Source organism: Pteropus medius, unplaced genomic scaffold (genome assembly GCF_902729225.1).
Source record: "Pteropus medius unplaced genomic scaffold, Ma_sr-lr_union100, whole genome shotgun sequence".
Taxonomy (NCBI): domain Eukaryota; kingdom Metazoa; phylum Chordata; class Mammalia; order Chiroptera; family Pteropodidae; genus Pteropus; species Pteropus medius.
The window spans coordinates 15,713,265-15,727,544 of record NW_024351543.1 but is presented as its reverse complement, the minus strand read 5'-3'; the positions used below and the strand labels follow the sequence as shown (position 1 = coordinate 15,727,544).

Sequence of the window (14,280 nt, the reverse complement as noted above, 5' to 3'; positions counted from 1 at the left end):
GATTCTAAGATTTATTCCCCATCTACTGCTAAGGAGAAAGGAGTCATTATAAAGCTGTAAATGACTAACATTAGTCACAAATCTACAGGTCAGTAAATAAAAAAAGTTGAAATGACCATGCATGAGGACGAAAAGACGACATGCTAATTACTTTTAAGAATGTGAATTTTTTTGGCATAATGAAGAATTATTTATGAAATGTCGACAAAAGAGAAAATCTCCTTCAGAATGTTGATGAGACAAAACAAACTGACGGAACTTTCAATTACATTCTCTGGGTCTTGCGCTTTTCAGTTTATCTTTGCAGTCAATCCCTAACGTCTTTGGCTTCCATATCTGATCACTGGGGTGAGGCGTCAGAAGAAACAAGCACACATTAACTAATTTTAGGCAATCACTTTAGAGAGCAAAGTATAACTCTACCGAAATGCTGCAAGCTTCAGGGAGTCCTGGGAAGCCTGTTGAAGATCTCACTACAGACCACCAGTGAAAATGCCTCTGAATTTAAAATCAGTGCAGATAGTGGGGGGATTTTAGTAAGAAGAGAGAGATGGAAAAGAAGAAAAATTATATATTATGTCTGGGAATAAGTCATGAGAGAAAATAGTTTGTAAACTAATTAATTGATTGAACATTGTATAATCATGGTCTCCAAACAAAAGTTTCCCCTGTGGTATAAGAAGAAAAGATAAGAGTATCTCCTAATAGTTAAAAAATTTTAATTCATCCTTTAAAAAATGTAGTTTGTGGATTTTAGATAGATAGATAGATAGATAGATAGATAGATAGATAGATAGATATAGATACGGATACAGATACAGATATAGATATAGATATAGATATAGATATAGATATAGATATAGATATAGATATAGATATAGATATAGATATAGATATAGATATAGACATAGATATAGACATAGATATAGATATAGATATATAAAGTGATACATGTTGATAATTTTAAAACAATCAACACATATTGGGGTGAATGCTGAATTATTTTTTTTAACTGTTAGGAGTTTGTGGTCAAAACTTGCATAGCCTTTAGCTAGATAAGCACTCAAGTAAACCTATGGGTTCTATAAGTCAGTTACTCAATACTTTGGTTTATTATTGTTATTGTTACTATTTTCACGAAAGCAATATATATTAATTGTAGAAAATGAAGGAATTACAGAGAACTACTAGAGAAAGGAAAAAATCATCTATAACTCTCTCTCTACTATATTTTGGTGCTTATTATCTATCCCTTATCTAACCATACATACTTTATCTGTGTTTAAGTATCTATATATAAGCATATAATTTTCAAAATTATCAAACTATAGCAGCTGTCTTATAACTCTTTTTAATAAATAATAAATTATGAGTATGTTATTTAGGAACAGAATTTTAATTGTCTATACACTAGAAGTTTGCATAAAACTGCATACTAATATTTACCTATTTCCTATAGTTGAATATTTAGGTTCTTTTAAAATTTTTATTATTTTAAACAATAGCTATAAACTTCTAAGTAACTTTACTGCCACCACAATTCTGTTACTATTTCTAAAGGACACATTTCTATAAGTGGAATAGCTGGAAGAAAATATGTGCTAATTTCAAATATTTGATATGTGTTATAAAGTTGGTCTTGTACGAATGTATGTGCCCATTAGTAATTATGAGTTCCACACCGTCCTCACCACACTAGGCATTAACATTAAAAACATGGTAAATTGCCGATTTGATTAGTGAAAGCTATCTATTACCTAGTTCCTAACGAGTTTCCTAACTAGTAGGAAAACTAGTGAAACTCCTCTGCCTGTTTACTCATGCAGGGGTCTCAGTCTTGGAAGCCACAATAGATTGAGTTGAAAATATCTGAGGATAGGACGTGGAAGCCTATCCTCAGATATTGGATGTCAAGCAGATGGGCCTCAATTTGGTCTTGTGGACCACTCATTCCCAAGGGCAGATTTGGAAATTTGGGCAGATATTTTTGTTTTCACTACTGATGTTTAGTGGGTGGGGAGCAGTCTTGAACTATGAAGAACTGTCTCATGACTTGTACTTTCAAATGTCCTAGTGGAAATGCATGAGGTGGGAAGCCTGATTACAATTATCCAAGTCCATAACCCAACTCTATTCTACATACTAATGCAAAATATTGTGCCCATTTTTTTAATAAATACTGTTTTCTGCTACCACGTACACCAAGAAGGAAATGTTTTCTTCATAGTTTTACTAAGGATTGTGTACCACTTTTTAAAATCATATTGCTAATATCACACTATTTCTGTTATTCGTATCATCAAGATCACCTTCTTATAGCAGTCTGTATTTGTTTATGGCTCACACTCACTGTGATTCTAAGAGTACGTGTGAGAATCTTATCCCTTCCTCATGTCTTCTCATTGTCACACCCAAGCATTCATGTAATGAAATACATGTCTTTATTATAAACTAAGTTATTTTTGCTTCTTATTACATGTGAGGCCTTCTATTGCCTTTTACTAAATTACATGTGGATAGGTAATAGTTTCTACTGTTTTCATTTTGTGAAAGTAAAGGAAACATTAACAATAGTTATTTTAAACAGTGGTGATTGGGTCTCGAAGGTTGAAAACTGCTGCTGCAGAGAACAGGAAGCTACTCAGAAGCTTCCAGCAGGAGAGTGACATGATAAAGCAGAGCTGAAGGTATGAATGTGCAGAAAGTAAAAAATAAATGGGAAAAAGACGTGGCAGGAGGCAGAGACCAGAAAATAGGTAACCTCAATCTTGGCAGGGAACTAATGAAGACCTAGAATCCCAATGCCTCGAAGAATCAGAAAGAAGAGCATTTTATAAACGACATTTTAAAAAGAGAAGTCCTTGGAACCCAGTGATTGAATATAGTGTCACAGAGTGACTGTCATAGTGTTATTAGACTGCAGAGTGATTGTATTCTCAAAAACAGTCTCGCACATGTGCAAATACATTTATAAGCACACACACACTTCCACACTCTCAAACTCCAGAGTCATTACCAAATAATCCCTCTCCTCTCCTACTGTCAAAGGGAAGACTTATCACCCCACTGATTCTGAAATCTGACAGCTCAACCTGACACTTGGCTGAATCTAAGCGGCAAAGCCTTATTTGGTTTATTTGTTTGTTTGTGATCCTTCATCCTAGATAACCCCCAAATAAATTTCAAGTGTGTTTAAGTGCATTCCAGGTTATGAATCATATATTGCTTTCTCATACTACAGTAAGCATAAAACCACATAGATCAACAATAGATATATATGCCTCCTTTCTTTGCCAAGTTTATGCACACGCACCTCCACAAAGAGAGAACAAAAGGGAACTAAGAACCTGGGAACCAATGATAATTTGTCTGCAGTGTACATGTTTACTAACCAGAAGCAACCACAACAATTAAAATAGAGTGATATTAGACTAGTCAAAGGAAACATGGTTGTAAATAGCAGAAAAACAATTCCAAAATGAAGGGACAGAGAATCATGGATCTTAACCATGAGAGAGCCAAAGCTGGCATATACTGGGGATAGAAGAGAGTGTCCTGATTTATATTCAATTTTCGGTTAAGAATAAAAGTGTATTATATACCAAATTATCTGATTTTAGTTTCTATATCCATCATCAATTTTGAATTTTCTGATAATAAGTAACATAAATATTTCTTTAAATAATGGAAGAGTGAACCAAAAATATCTCCAAACACAATAGGACTATTTAGTTATCTGGATCCATGTCTGTACGTTAGTACCAAGTCAGTAAAACACAAGTTATCATATTCTTGGTTGTTTTTCTTAACAATTGAAATGTGAGAAAAATGGCAACCATTTCCTTATCGACTCTAAGCAATATTCACTCATTCCACCAAAAAAAATTTTAAAAAGTCAGTCGCATTCCATCAAAGTGGAAAATGTCCCCAGAAACCTCACCATTAAATTCTCACATTGTCCAGCTCTTGTTTCTTTTATGGGTTACTTACCACCTGAAATGTATTCTTTAGCACTGTCCCATTCACAGTGTGTGGCAACAGTGCCAGACGAATCCCAAGAGCTGTGTTAACTAAGCCCCAGAGGGGTAACGGAGGGCTTGTCTCTGCAAAGGCACAGATAACACCATCTCTCTCCCCCACCTCTGCTGCCCGATCTCAGGTTTGACAAAGGCAGAATATTTCTATATTGACTGTGTATCACGCTACAGTGCAGAAGGCTTCATGAGCCATAAATAAACAGAAAATGACCTGAAGTTAAAAGGAGATGCTGCAGGTGAGGATATAAGTGGCTAAAGCTTAATGGATCCCTCTTCCTCCTCATTAGGCACAAATTCCAAGCTCCTTGTCTTGGAAGACTAGGCGCCCATGCCCTACCCTCTGCCTGCTACTCTCATCTCACCTCCCACTGCTGTTCCTTTGTACCCCTGTGGTCTCTGAATCACACCCTCCTCTCTTAAGACTGAGTCATTATAACGTCATTCTTCCTGGAATCCATGTCTTTGTTCCCTACTTATTGTTGAAGGCTCAGCTCTAGTGTCACACACTGGGGTAGATATCCTTTCCCTCTGCTTTCACTGCAAACAAGGCTTATCTACATCTAAGTACCTGCTAGTGATCTTATGATTGTCTCTTTACTCATTTCTCCCCCAAACCCAAGCTTCTTAAGGGCAGGGACTGAGTCTGTTTGATGTTTTGATCCCCAGCGCACAGCACAGTGAGCACTCGGTAAATGTTTGTCGCTTGCCTGACTGGGAAGTTTTTCCTTTTCTTCCAAAGGGCAAGTAGAAGGGCTATTGCCTGTTAAAGCTGTTAAAACTGTCATTGATTTCCCCTGTTGAGGGTAGGGAGGTGGTTGCAAGTGAGAGCTTTTACTAACCAGAGTCGCAGATCTAGCTGTGCTTGAGAGGGAAGGCACAAGGGATAGAGGATTACCTAACTTGCTACCAACTGCTGTGAACGCTCACTCTATATGTCAAGGCCATAAAATCCTCAAGGGGATTCCCACTAGTTCACTTCAATATACACTATGTCCATGCAGCAGGCGAGTAGGATCATGAGACTTCATAGCGCCTAGGGGTCCGGGTTAGAGGCAGGATTTGACCAGCAGTGCCATGCTAGGAGAGATGCAGGTGAAACACAGGAGTCCCTAGAGCCCGGGGCTCCCCTGCACTCTGCATTGTGAATTTGCACCAGATGTGTGTGAAGACACTTTCAAGCAGATTTTGTTCAATGATCAGTTGCAAGCCATTGCTGGCATCTCTTCTTTTTTATCACGTAAGCCCCTTGGGCATAAGATGCAAGGCCTTCGTTGGTGGAAAGAACAAAAGGCCTCACACTCACAAGAGTACCAGATTTAGACTTTTCACATTATCTCCAGCCGAGGTGATGCAAATAGTCACAGACATGCACTAGCATAGCTGAAAGAAGAAACAGTTCATCATGTAACTTTAATCGTGTGTCCTATTACCAGATCACACTTTCTGAAGTGCGCTGTGAATTAGAATTTCTAATAAATTCTATTATTTTACAAATGGCGCAATTATCTTGAATTCGTGTACGTCAAGTATATCAACTTGTTAAATAATGTTTACAACTTTTTTGGCATGACAGATTTTAATAAACTAAGAGCCACCTCTCTAGTTCTTCAAGAAGTTCTTGTGAGTACAGAATCATTAACAGGATCAATAGGCAATGGCATTCACTCTATTTCATTGAAAGGAAAAATACAATTTACTTATTACTTACCAAGTTAAGTTTTTCCCAGAACTCAGGTCCTTCTTCCATCTCTCTGAGGCTCGGTGGAATGTACCAAAAACAAATATTGGCATATTCAGGCTGAAGATTAAGAAAATTTGAAAGTTGTTTTGTAAACCTAAGGTTGATTTTAGAATGCAATTAAACTCTTTGCTAGTTTTTTTGAGTTATCGTGTCTGTATTATGTTGATAACAAATCGGAATCTGATAGCGTAGACATCCATTCTGCCTTATTTCTGATAACAGCCTATTGGGAATTTTTCTTCTCAGTCAGGTGCACCTAGAGGGTGCTTCCCTCTAGATAAGGGATGAGCACAAGATCAAGAATAAATATAATAAATTTTGAAGCTGACTCCACCCAGTTCTGATACTCAGAGCCTGATACACACATGCCCAGGGAGGCCTTGGTTCTTCAACTGCAATCTTAATCCTAAAATTATTTCTTATACTCATATCCTTCCAATAATGATAGCCAAAGTTGTCTTCTATTACCTGCTACACTTGACATGCAAAAATCCCTGATTATCTGTGAGTTGATAACATATGACATAGTTGGGTTTCACTTAACCAGCCCTGCCATGACCCTAGCCAGTTCTACTCTGGGGAGGGGGAAAAAAAGCATCACCTGGACCCCTAGATCACAAGTTTTAAACATCAGTAAGGACGTGAACCAGCTAAAAGCCCAGAATGGGGATTTTCTATCTTTGTGCTTGGAATGCCCAGAGTTTGGCCAAGTTCATCAGAGAAAAGTCTGAAGAACTGGCATTTTAAGAAGTATCTCAGGCTATTCGGCAGTGGATTGTGCATGGTCTATATGTAGGGAACTCTGATCTAAAGTGGTCGCAACCCAGTCATCTCCTCCAGTAATCTGCGTTTCTATCAGATGTGATTTGGTTAAACATTGGATAACATTCCAGAATAGCCTTTAGTCCAGCCATTGTCACATAGACAAAACCTTTCTCCACCACACCCTTCGTCCTCACTGGACAAAAAAATAAGGCATGCCAAAGGCAATCACAAGACTTGTACTTGATGACCAGATGGTTTGGGACATTACATTAAGGCTTTACAAATTACACACACAGAATTGTGTTTAGTAAAGATTATGAGTCATGCCCACCAATCAGCACCTTCCTTGTCTAATTCTTAGCATGGACAGTATTTAAAATGACTTTCATTTTTCCACCACAAACACATTGTGTAGGCAATAACCAATGTTATAATAGTTCTCAGTAACTATCAGAGTTATGCTTCAGTATTAGTATAAAGCTTCAAAGTATTTCAGAAAGAAGAAATAGCTACCATCTCATATCTTAAAATCAAAACTGGTACTATTTAGAGTTCTGATTTTAGTGGATTTTCAATCACAAACAAATGTCCTGAAATATTCCCAGCTCAACAAGATAAGTTCTTGTTCTGTTCATGCTTTCACCTTTGAAACCTGTAACATGCTTACTGGATTTGACAAAGAAAAAAGTCTACAAATCTTCAAAATATAGAGTAGTTCAAAATGGAGTACTATGTAATTTGACTCAACCTCCACAAATATTAATCACGAGACAACAATAGTCTTTACAAATCTATACAATTTATACTTGGAGTTCTGACTTATAATTGATTTGTTATCTCTAGAGTTTACTGGCCTTCAAAATTCTTTAGTAATTTAATGTAAAATCTTTTAAAATAAAATAACTGTGGTTTATTAGAAAGTAGAAGAAAAGTATACTTATTGTCTGTCGCTAGGTTCTAGGAATTCATGTCTTTATATTAACAAAGATGTTTTTCCAGATACCATTTATTTCAGTTATCAATTTCTCGCCTCTCAGCTACAAAGCCACCCTTTCTCTGTGTCTGGCAATGATGGAGGTGGACTCTATAAATATTTCTCCTTGCCGTCGGGTCCAATCTTAGACTTTATCAGCAGAGGGTGCTAGAGAGACTCCGAGAGGGAAAAGGTATCTTCCTGGTTTCGGTGTGCCCACATTAGGAACCTCCTGAAGTGTGCGTAGTTCTTTTCAGCAGCATTGTTGACCAGCAGCAAGTGGCCACCCTGACAGCTTCCTCCAACACCTGCTCTTTGTGTGGCTTCATGGCAGACTAGCAGCAGGTGGGCGCCCATAAATGGCCTTTTCTAGTACACTCTCCTCAGGTGGTTTCATAGGAGAGAGTAGCCAGTGAAGCACCTTGCCTTGCATGGCTTCTCTGGCATCCCTGTGAGTTGCTTGAGTAAGTTTTAAGGTATGGTACTGCCCTCAAAATGAGTTCTCCCAGCACCTCAGAAGGTGGATTCCTAGAGAATTCCACTGGTGTGACACCTCAGTGAACTTCTCTGCCATCCATTGACTCACTCTGTGGCCTCTTCAACCAAGTTGGATCTAAGCCCTGGGAGGGAGCAGCTCTGCCTTGGGTGCTCCATCTCACTTGTAGGGGTGATGGTTATTCTTTACATCTGCTATTCCTGTATTCTTTAGTTTTTTTCTCTCTCTCCTATGAGGCATTCTCTCATGACTCCAATCTCCTGGTAATTTTTTTTTATTATTATAGAATGATTCACAAATTTCTGTGTCATCCTTGCACAGGGGCCATGCTAATCATCTCTGTATTATTCCAATTATACTACATGTGCTGCCAAAGCGAGCACAATAATTCTTAATATTGCGCTTTCTCGCTTCAAATGACTGTGCAGTTTTTGTCTTCTTCTTGGACCATGATTAATACATCATTAAATTAGTCCTTTTCATTTGCATGGCAACATTATGAGTCACTTTGCAACAGTTTTACCTGCTACCAGATCTGCTCTATATTTTTTTAGAACCTAGAACTTTTGAATCACCTTTTAAAAATTTGCTTCCTTTAGTAAGTTTCTGTTTAGGTATCTTCCAAGTGACGTATCTGTCATTTCTTTTGCCTAGTCTCTTTTAGAATGGTATGGCTTCAAGGCTCTGACATTTGAATACTGTGAAATCCTTCTGACACATCATTTTATTGAAGGAAATTTGATGCTCCATTTGGTGGCATGCCTTTACTGTGGTCACTTCCAAAATTATTAAGAGTTGGAAAAAATATCCCTTTACATATTCACAAAAATGTATTTGAATTATTCCAGAGTGAATTTCTTCAAGAGGCCTCAGCTCTAAGGAGTATTTTCAGAGTAGAAACATTCATGAGCCACTTAATTTCTCACAAAAATGAAAGTATGATATCTTGGGTGTCTTAGGAACACATTTAGTATGCTCTCCAATACCATAAAATTTAGAAGGCATAGAAATGAATCCAAGTGTCTAAACCACACAGATGATAGTGCAGGGTACAAAAAAACCTGCAGTAATAAAAAGCATTGTCACAATCTTTAAAAGTTCATGCAGAAGTAGAGAAGTGTCACTAAAGAAAAGATGGATACATTTTATTCTGATTTTCAAGAGAAAAAAAAAAAAAGATTCCAAGAAATAAAGCAGATGTTTTGATGTCAATTCCAGCAAAGATTTTTGAGCAAGAGAGATGAGATCTCTTAGGGAAAAAAGTGAATGGGCACCAAGATGTAGTAGCTTGTATTCTCTAAAACTGAGTCACATCAAAAAAATTAATCTTCTTTGCTTACAGTGTCATTAGATCACAATAATAGCAATAAAAAAAAAAGCATCATGCATTTTTATATGTATAAATGCAGAATCTAACACAGATTGAAACATAGATTGAAACAATTGATCATGCAAATATAGAATGGAGAAAGGAGGAACAGTGGATTTTAAATGACTTCAAGTTCATAAGTTTTAAATAGCTGATTAGAAGACTACAGATTTCAAAAGCAGCAATGAATAGAATGAAAACCTTGAGTTTTGTAGTCACTTGGATGTGGTTTGAATCTCAACTTCACCAGGTTTTTGCTTGGATAAGTGTCAAACTATCTCTGTTTTACTTCCTAATGTATAAAATGGAGATGATATTATTTGCCCCACAGAGTTGTTTTGATGCATAAAGAGGTCATTTATTTCCCATATTTAGTAATAATATATGGTATACAGCGGGTACACTCTATTAGTGTAGTATTCTATTATTTGAGATCATATTGATAGAAAGAGATATTCTTTTCAAGTGAATAAATGGCCTCACTAAAATCTGTGAGACACATCACTTTGTTAATTTCTGCATACAATATTTGAAGGGGAACATTAAAAAAATTAGAGCATGTCCAAAAAGGGCAACCAAAATGTTCAATTTAATAAAAAAAATTTATATGTTCCAGATATTGGAATAGACATCGGGATGAGAATAAAATGACTTACACTTATATATGCATATCCCCAGGAAATCAGAAACTAGACATGACACTAGGTACAAGCAGTTAAACTGCAATGTAATGAGCATTACAAAAGAGAAATTTCCCATAATCCAAGAAACACCCCTGGCAAAAGGAATGGTGCACAGGTAGAAGCCAGTGATCAAGGAGGATAGCAAAGACTTGGAGTGAATAGATGACAAAGTGTACTGAAGAAAGGTAAAGTTGAAAGTGAAGATGGGAGTCATTTCATAAAGGGCTTCCTCACATGCCATGCTTGGGAGTTGGTCTTGATCCTAGAGGCAATGGGAGTTACTAGAGAGTTTCAATCTAGGGAACAGATTTCATTTTAGAAAGGCCACAGTGAGCTGTAGTGGCTGGAGGGGTCTAAAACTAGAGATGGATCAGGAGACAGTGCCTAATTCAGAAGTGATGGGAGCCTGAACTAAGACAGTAGCTACAGGAGTAGACAAGGTACTCAAAATACATTTACATAAAAAGGAATGGAGACAGCAAAGACAACATCAAGAGTTTTCTTTGGATGGATCATATTGCTAATGGTTCAATGAAGAATGTAGAATTTGGGTAAGAAAAACTGCTACACTTCAGATTTGGAAGTGTTACATTTGAGTTACTTGTAGGAGTCTAATTGAAAATTCCAGGACGTGTCCATATACAAAGGACTAAAGTTTAGGAGACAAGACAAGAATGGAGACATTATTGAGGCTATTGATAATAAAGCTCTAGACATTCATAAAACATTTCAGAGAAAGTATGTGAACACATGAAGGGCCAAAGACAAAGGAGTGAAGAACAACATTTCATGGGCTACCCAGATGAAGAGACCTTCATATAGAGACTAAGAATAAAAAGTCACATGGAAAGGAGAAAAACTGGGAGAGAAAGTCAAAGAAACCAAGACAGGAGAGAACTTCAAGGGGGATGGAGTGGATAATGTCATAAAATGCTGCAGACGTACAACTAGATGATTACAGATAGTGAGTTGGATTTAGAAATTAGAAGGTTGTTGAGATCAAATAAAACTATACAAAAAGGGAATTGTAAATTGCAATGTGCTTGATACACATTAATAGTAGGGTTCAATAAGTATTAGAAAATGAGTAATTAGAGCTCTCTGGAAGAGGACTGTGACTTCTCTGACACAGAAAGTGTTCAGGCAGAGGTTGACCACCTGTTACAGATACTATCAGAGAGGTTTCCTACACTGAGCAGAACATTATCTAGATGTCCTTGAAAATCCTTTGTGACTCAGAAAGTCAATAAAACCTAAATAACTCTTCCTAATGTAGAACTCAGGGAAAGAAAAGCAAAAACTTGAATGATTAGGACTCTCCCAAGAGATCAAAATAAAATATGTGAATGATAGTATAAGAATGAATATACCTCTAGGAAAACATCTATTAGATCTTAGATGCAACACAGGAAAACAGAGGTACGATTTTCAGGGGCCTATGAATAATGCAAAATCATTCATTTGAAATGATAACTTTCAATCATCTTTAAGAAGATATGCATTATTTTTGCTCTTTTCAGGAAAAGATATTCGAGTACTAGATACTTTGTTTTGTTGTGTTCATTTACTGCTTTCAATGTTGTACTTAACACTCTCACTGCTATCTGCTACACAATGAAAATATATACAGTGGTCCTCCCTTATCTATGGTTCCATTTTCAGCAGTTCCAGTTACCCACAGTCAACTGCAGCCCCAAAATATCAAATGGAAAATTCAAGAAATAAACAATTCATAAATTTTAAATTGCAAGCCATTCTGAGTAGTGTGAAGAAATCTCATGCCATCCCACTCTGTCCCACCCAAGATGTGAATCACCCCTTTGTCCAGCATCTCCACCCATTACACCGCCCACCCATTAGTCACTTAACAGACATCTCAGTCATGATATCACAGTGTTTGTGTTCAAGCAACCCTTATTTTACTTAACAATGGCCCCAAAATGCAAGAGTAGTGATGCTGGCAATTAGGATATGCTAAAGAGAAGCCATTAAGTGCTTCCTTCATATGAAAAGGTGAAAGTTCTTGACTTAATATAAAAAGAAAAAAAAATCTTATGCTGAGGTTGCTAAGGTCCACTGTAAAAACAAATCATCTATCCATGAAATTGTGAAGAAAAAGAAATTTATCCTAGTTTTGCTGAGAGGCCACATTCATATAACTTTCATTACAGTATATTGTTATAATTACTCTATTTTAGTATTAGTTATTGTTGTTAATCTCTTACTGTGCCTAATTTATAAATTAAACTATCATAGGTATGTATGTATAGGAAGAAATACAGTATATATAGAGTTCGGTAATATCTGCAGTTTCAGGCATCCACTGGAGGTCTTAGAACAGTATCCTCTGCATATAAAGAGGGGCTACTGTATATATAATTATAGATTTTGACTTTTCCTAAATTGAAAGAACTGCAGTTACACGAACATGAGCTCCAAATGAATCTTTGTATCTTGTAAGTATATATTAGGATTACATTTAATCATTCCAAATAAAGCGTTTGTTAACAAAAAGAGGCTAATCAACTTGACACATGTGAAATTCAAGGTCTAAACTTACTTTATTTCTGCAAAGAGAATACAGAGGAAAGAGGCAAATGCAGATGTTATTTAAACATCCTCATAAAGAGGAATTCTGGAGTATCACTGAAAAAGCCACTTTCACTGCTTTTGGGCCATCTGGCTGCCATAGATGAAATATCCAGGGCAGAAGGCTACCTAATAATTTAAACCCACCTTGAGTTTCATTACAAAAATGTGAAAGTATGTAGTTCCGAAAGAGGATGGTGAGAAGTGCCTCCCTCAATTTTTAAGCCTTTAGGAAGAATATATAACTTTTAAATCAGTCCATCTTTTTACTCACCACTTTTTGTCTATCAAAAACTGTGCAGCTCTGAGGTGTACAGCAATTTCCCTAAGCAGTGTAGCTCCCATAGCCAGAGAAATAAAAAAGGCAATTCAAACTTAAGAAAATAAAGAGGCAACTCAACCTCAAGAAAATAAAGATGGCAATTCAAACTCAAGAAAATTAAAAAGGTGACTCGAACTCAAAGTCAAGCCAATCATATGGATGTTATTTGACCCCTACACGCTTACGTATCTCTAAAAAATAGACATTTTCTCGCATAATCATAATGCCATTATCATGCCTAAGAAATTATTAATAATTTTGTTGTATTATACAATAACCAGTTCATATTAGAAATACCCCAACTGTCTCAAAATTTGTTTTTTACAATTGGTTTTTTCAAACTAGAATTCCAACAGCTGCATGTGTTGCATTTAGTTGTTACGTCTCTTCCATCTCTTTGAACCTAAAATGGTCATTGCTACTTTCTCTTTGACTTTTCTTCATTCCGCTAACCTGTTTAAACCCGCTCAGTGGTCTTGTGGAGTGTCCCACATTGGAAATTTCTCTTCTTGCTTCTTTGAAGTGTTACCAGAAAGTCATTTAAATATGGACTCTTTTGCTATCTTTTGAAGTTCCTTTATATCCATATTTTTCAGGAACTTTGGACTCCTTTGTAGCTAATGGTGGAAGCCAGTCAGAATTCTCTGGAGCCGGGTTTCCCAAACTTGTTTGAGGACCTGGACTACTGCAACAGTCTCCCAGTCTGTCTCATTTATTCTTTCCCTGTCCTCACTTGATGCCCCTGCCTCGCCATTCTTCTCTAACTATGACACCCAGTACAATCTTTTAAAATGGAAGTCATACTCCTGTCTGCTTAAAACTTCTCCAATGATTACACTTGTAATAAAAGCCACAGGTATTACCATGACCCACCTGACTCCAACTGATGTGGTCTCTGCCTACCTCTCCAATCTCAGCAACTATTGCACGCCACCCACCCCCCGCTTGCTTAATATACCTTTTGGCTCCTCAAACACATCCAAGTCTTATCAACTTTAAGCCTTTGCTATCGTTTATTGATTCTACCTAGAACGCCTTTCCTTCAGCCATCTGCAAGGCATGCTGTTTACCAACTTTCAGGTCTCTGCTCACAAATAACCTCAGGGGGCCGCGCCTAAACTACCCAGACCAAACAATCCATCTTCCTCTCACAAATTGTTTTAGCATTTTACCCTGCTTATTTCCATTATAGTACTTACCCCATCAGTACCGTCTAATTATTTATTTGATTATCTCTCATCAATTTGTTTTCTTAAGACTTCTCACTATCTGATATTTCCTATGTGTTAATTTGCTTGTTATTGT

At 36.9% G+C, this 14,280-nt stretch overlaps 1 protein-coding gene and 1 non-coding gene across 6 annotated transcripts in view; both read right to left on the bottom strand.

Annotated features, from left to right (window-relative positions):
• The window catches only part of GADL1 (glutamate decarboxylase like 1), a 166,355-nt gene that overhangs the window by 43,287 nt on the left and 108,788 nt on the right, over window positions 1-14,280 (bottom strand). For all 5 annotated transcript variants that reach the window (XM_039843478.1, XM_039843476.1, XM_039843479.1 and 2 more), the window contains one exon: window positions 5,746-5,835. In XM_039843478.1, the coding sequence (XP_039699412.1) occupies window positions 5,746-5,835 (90 nt within the window). The remainder of the gene's footprint in view (window positions 1-5,745; window positions 5,836-14,280) is intronic.
• Window positions 8,289-8,395, bottom strand: LOC120586894 (U6 spliceosomal RNA). The gene has a single exon (XR_005648827.1). It is a non-coding gene; the product is annotated as a U6 spliceosomal RNA (small nuclear RNA).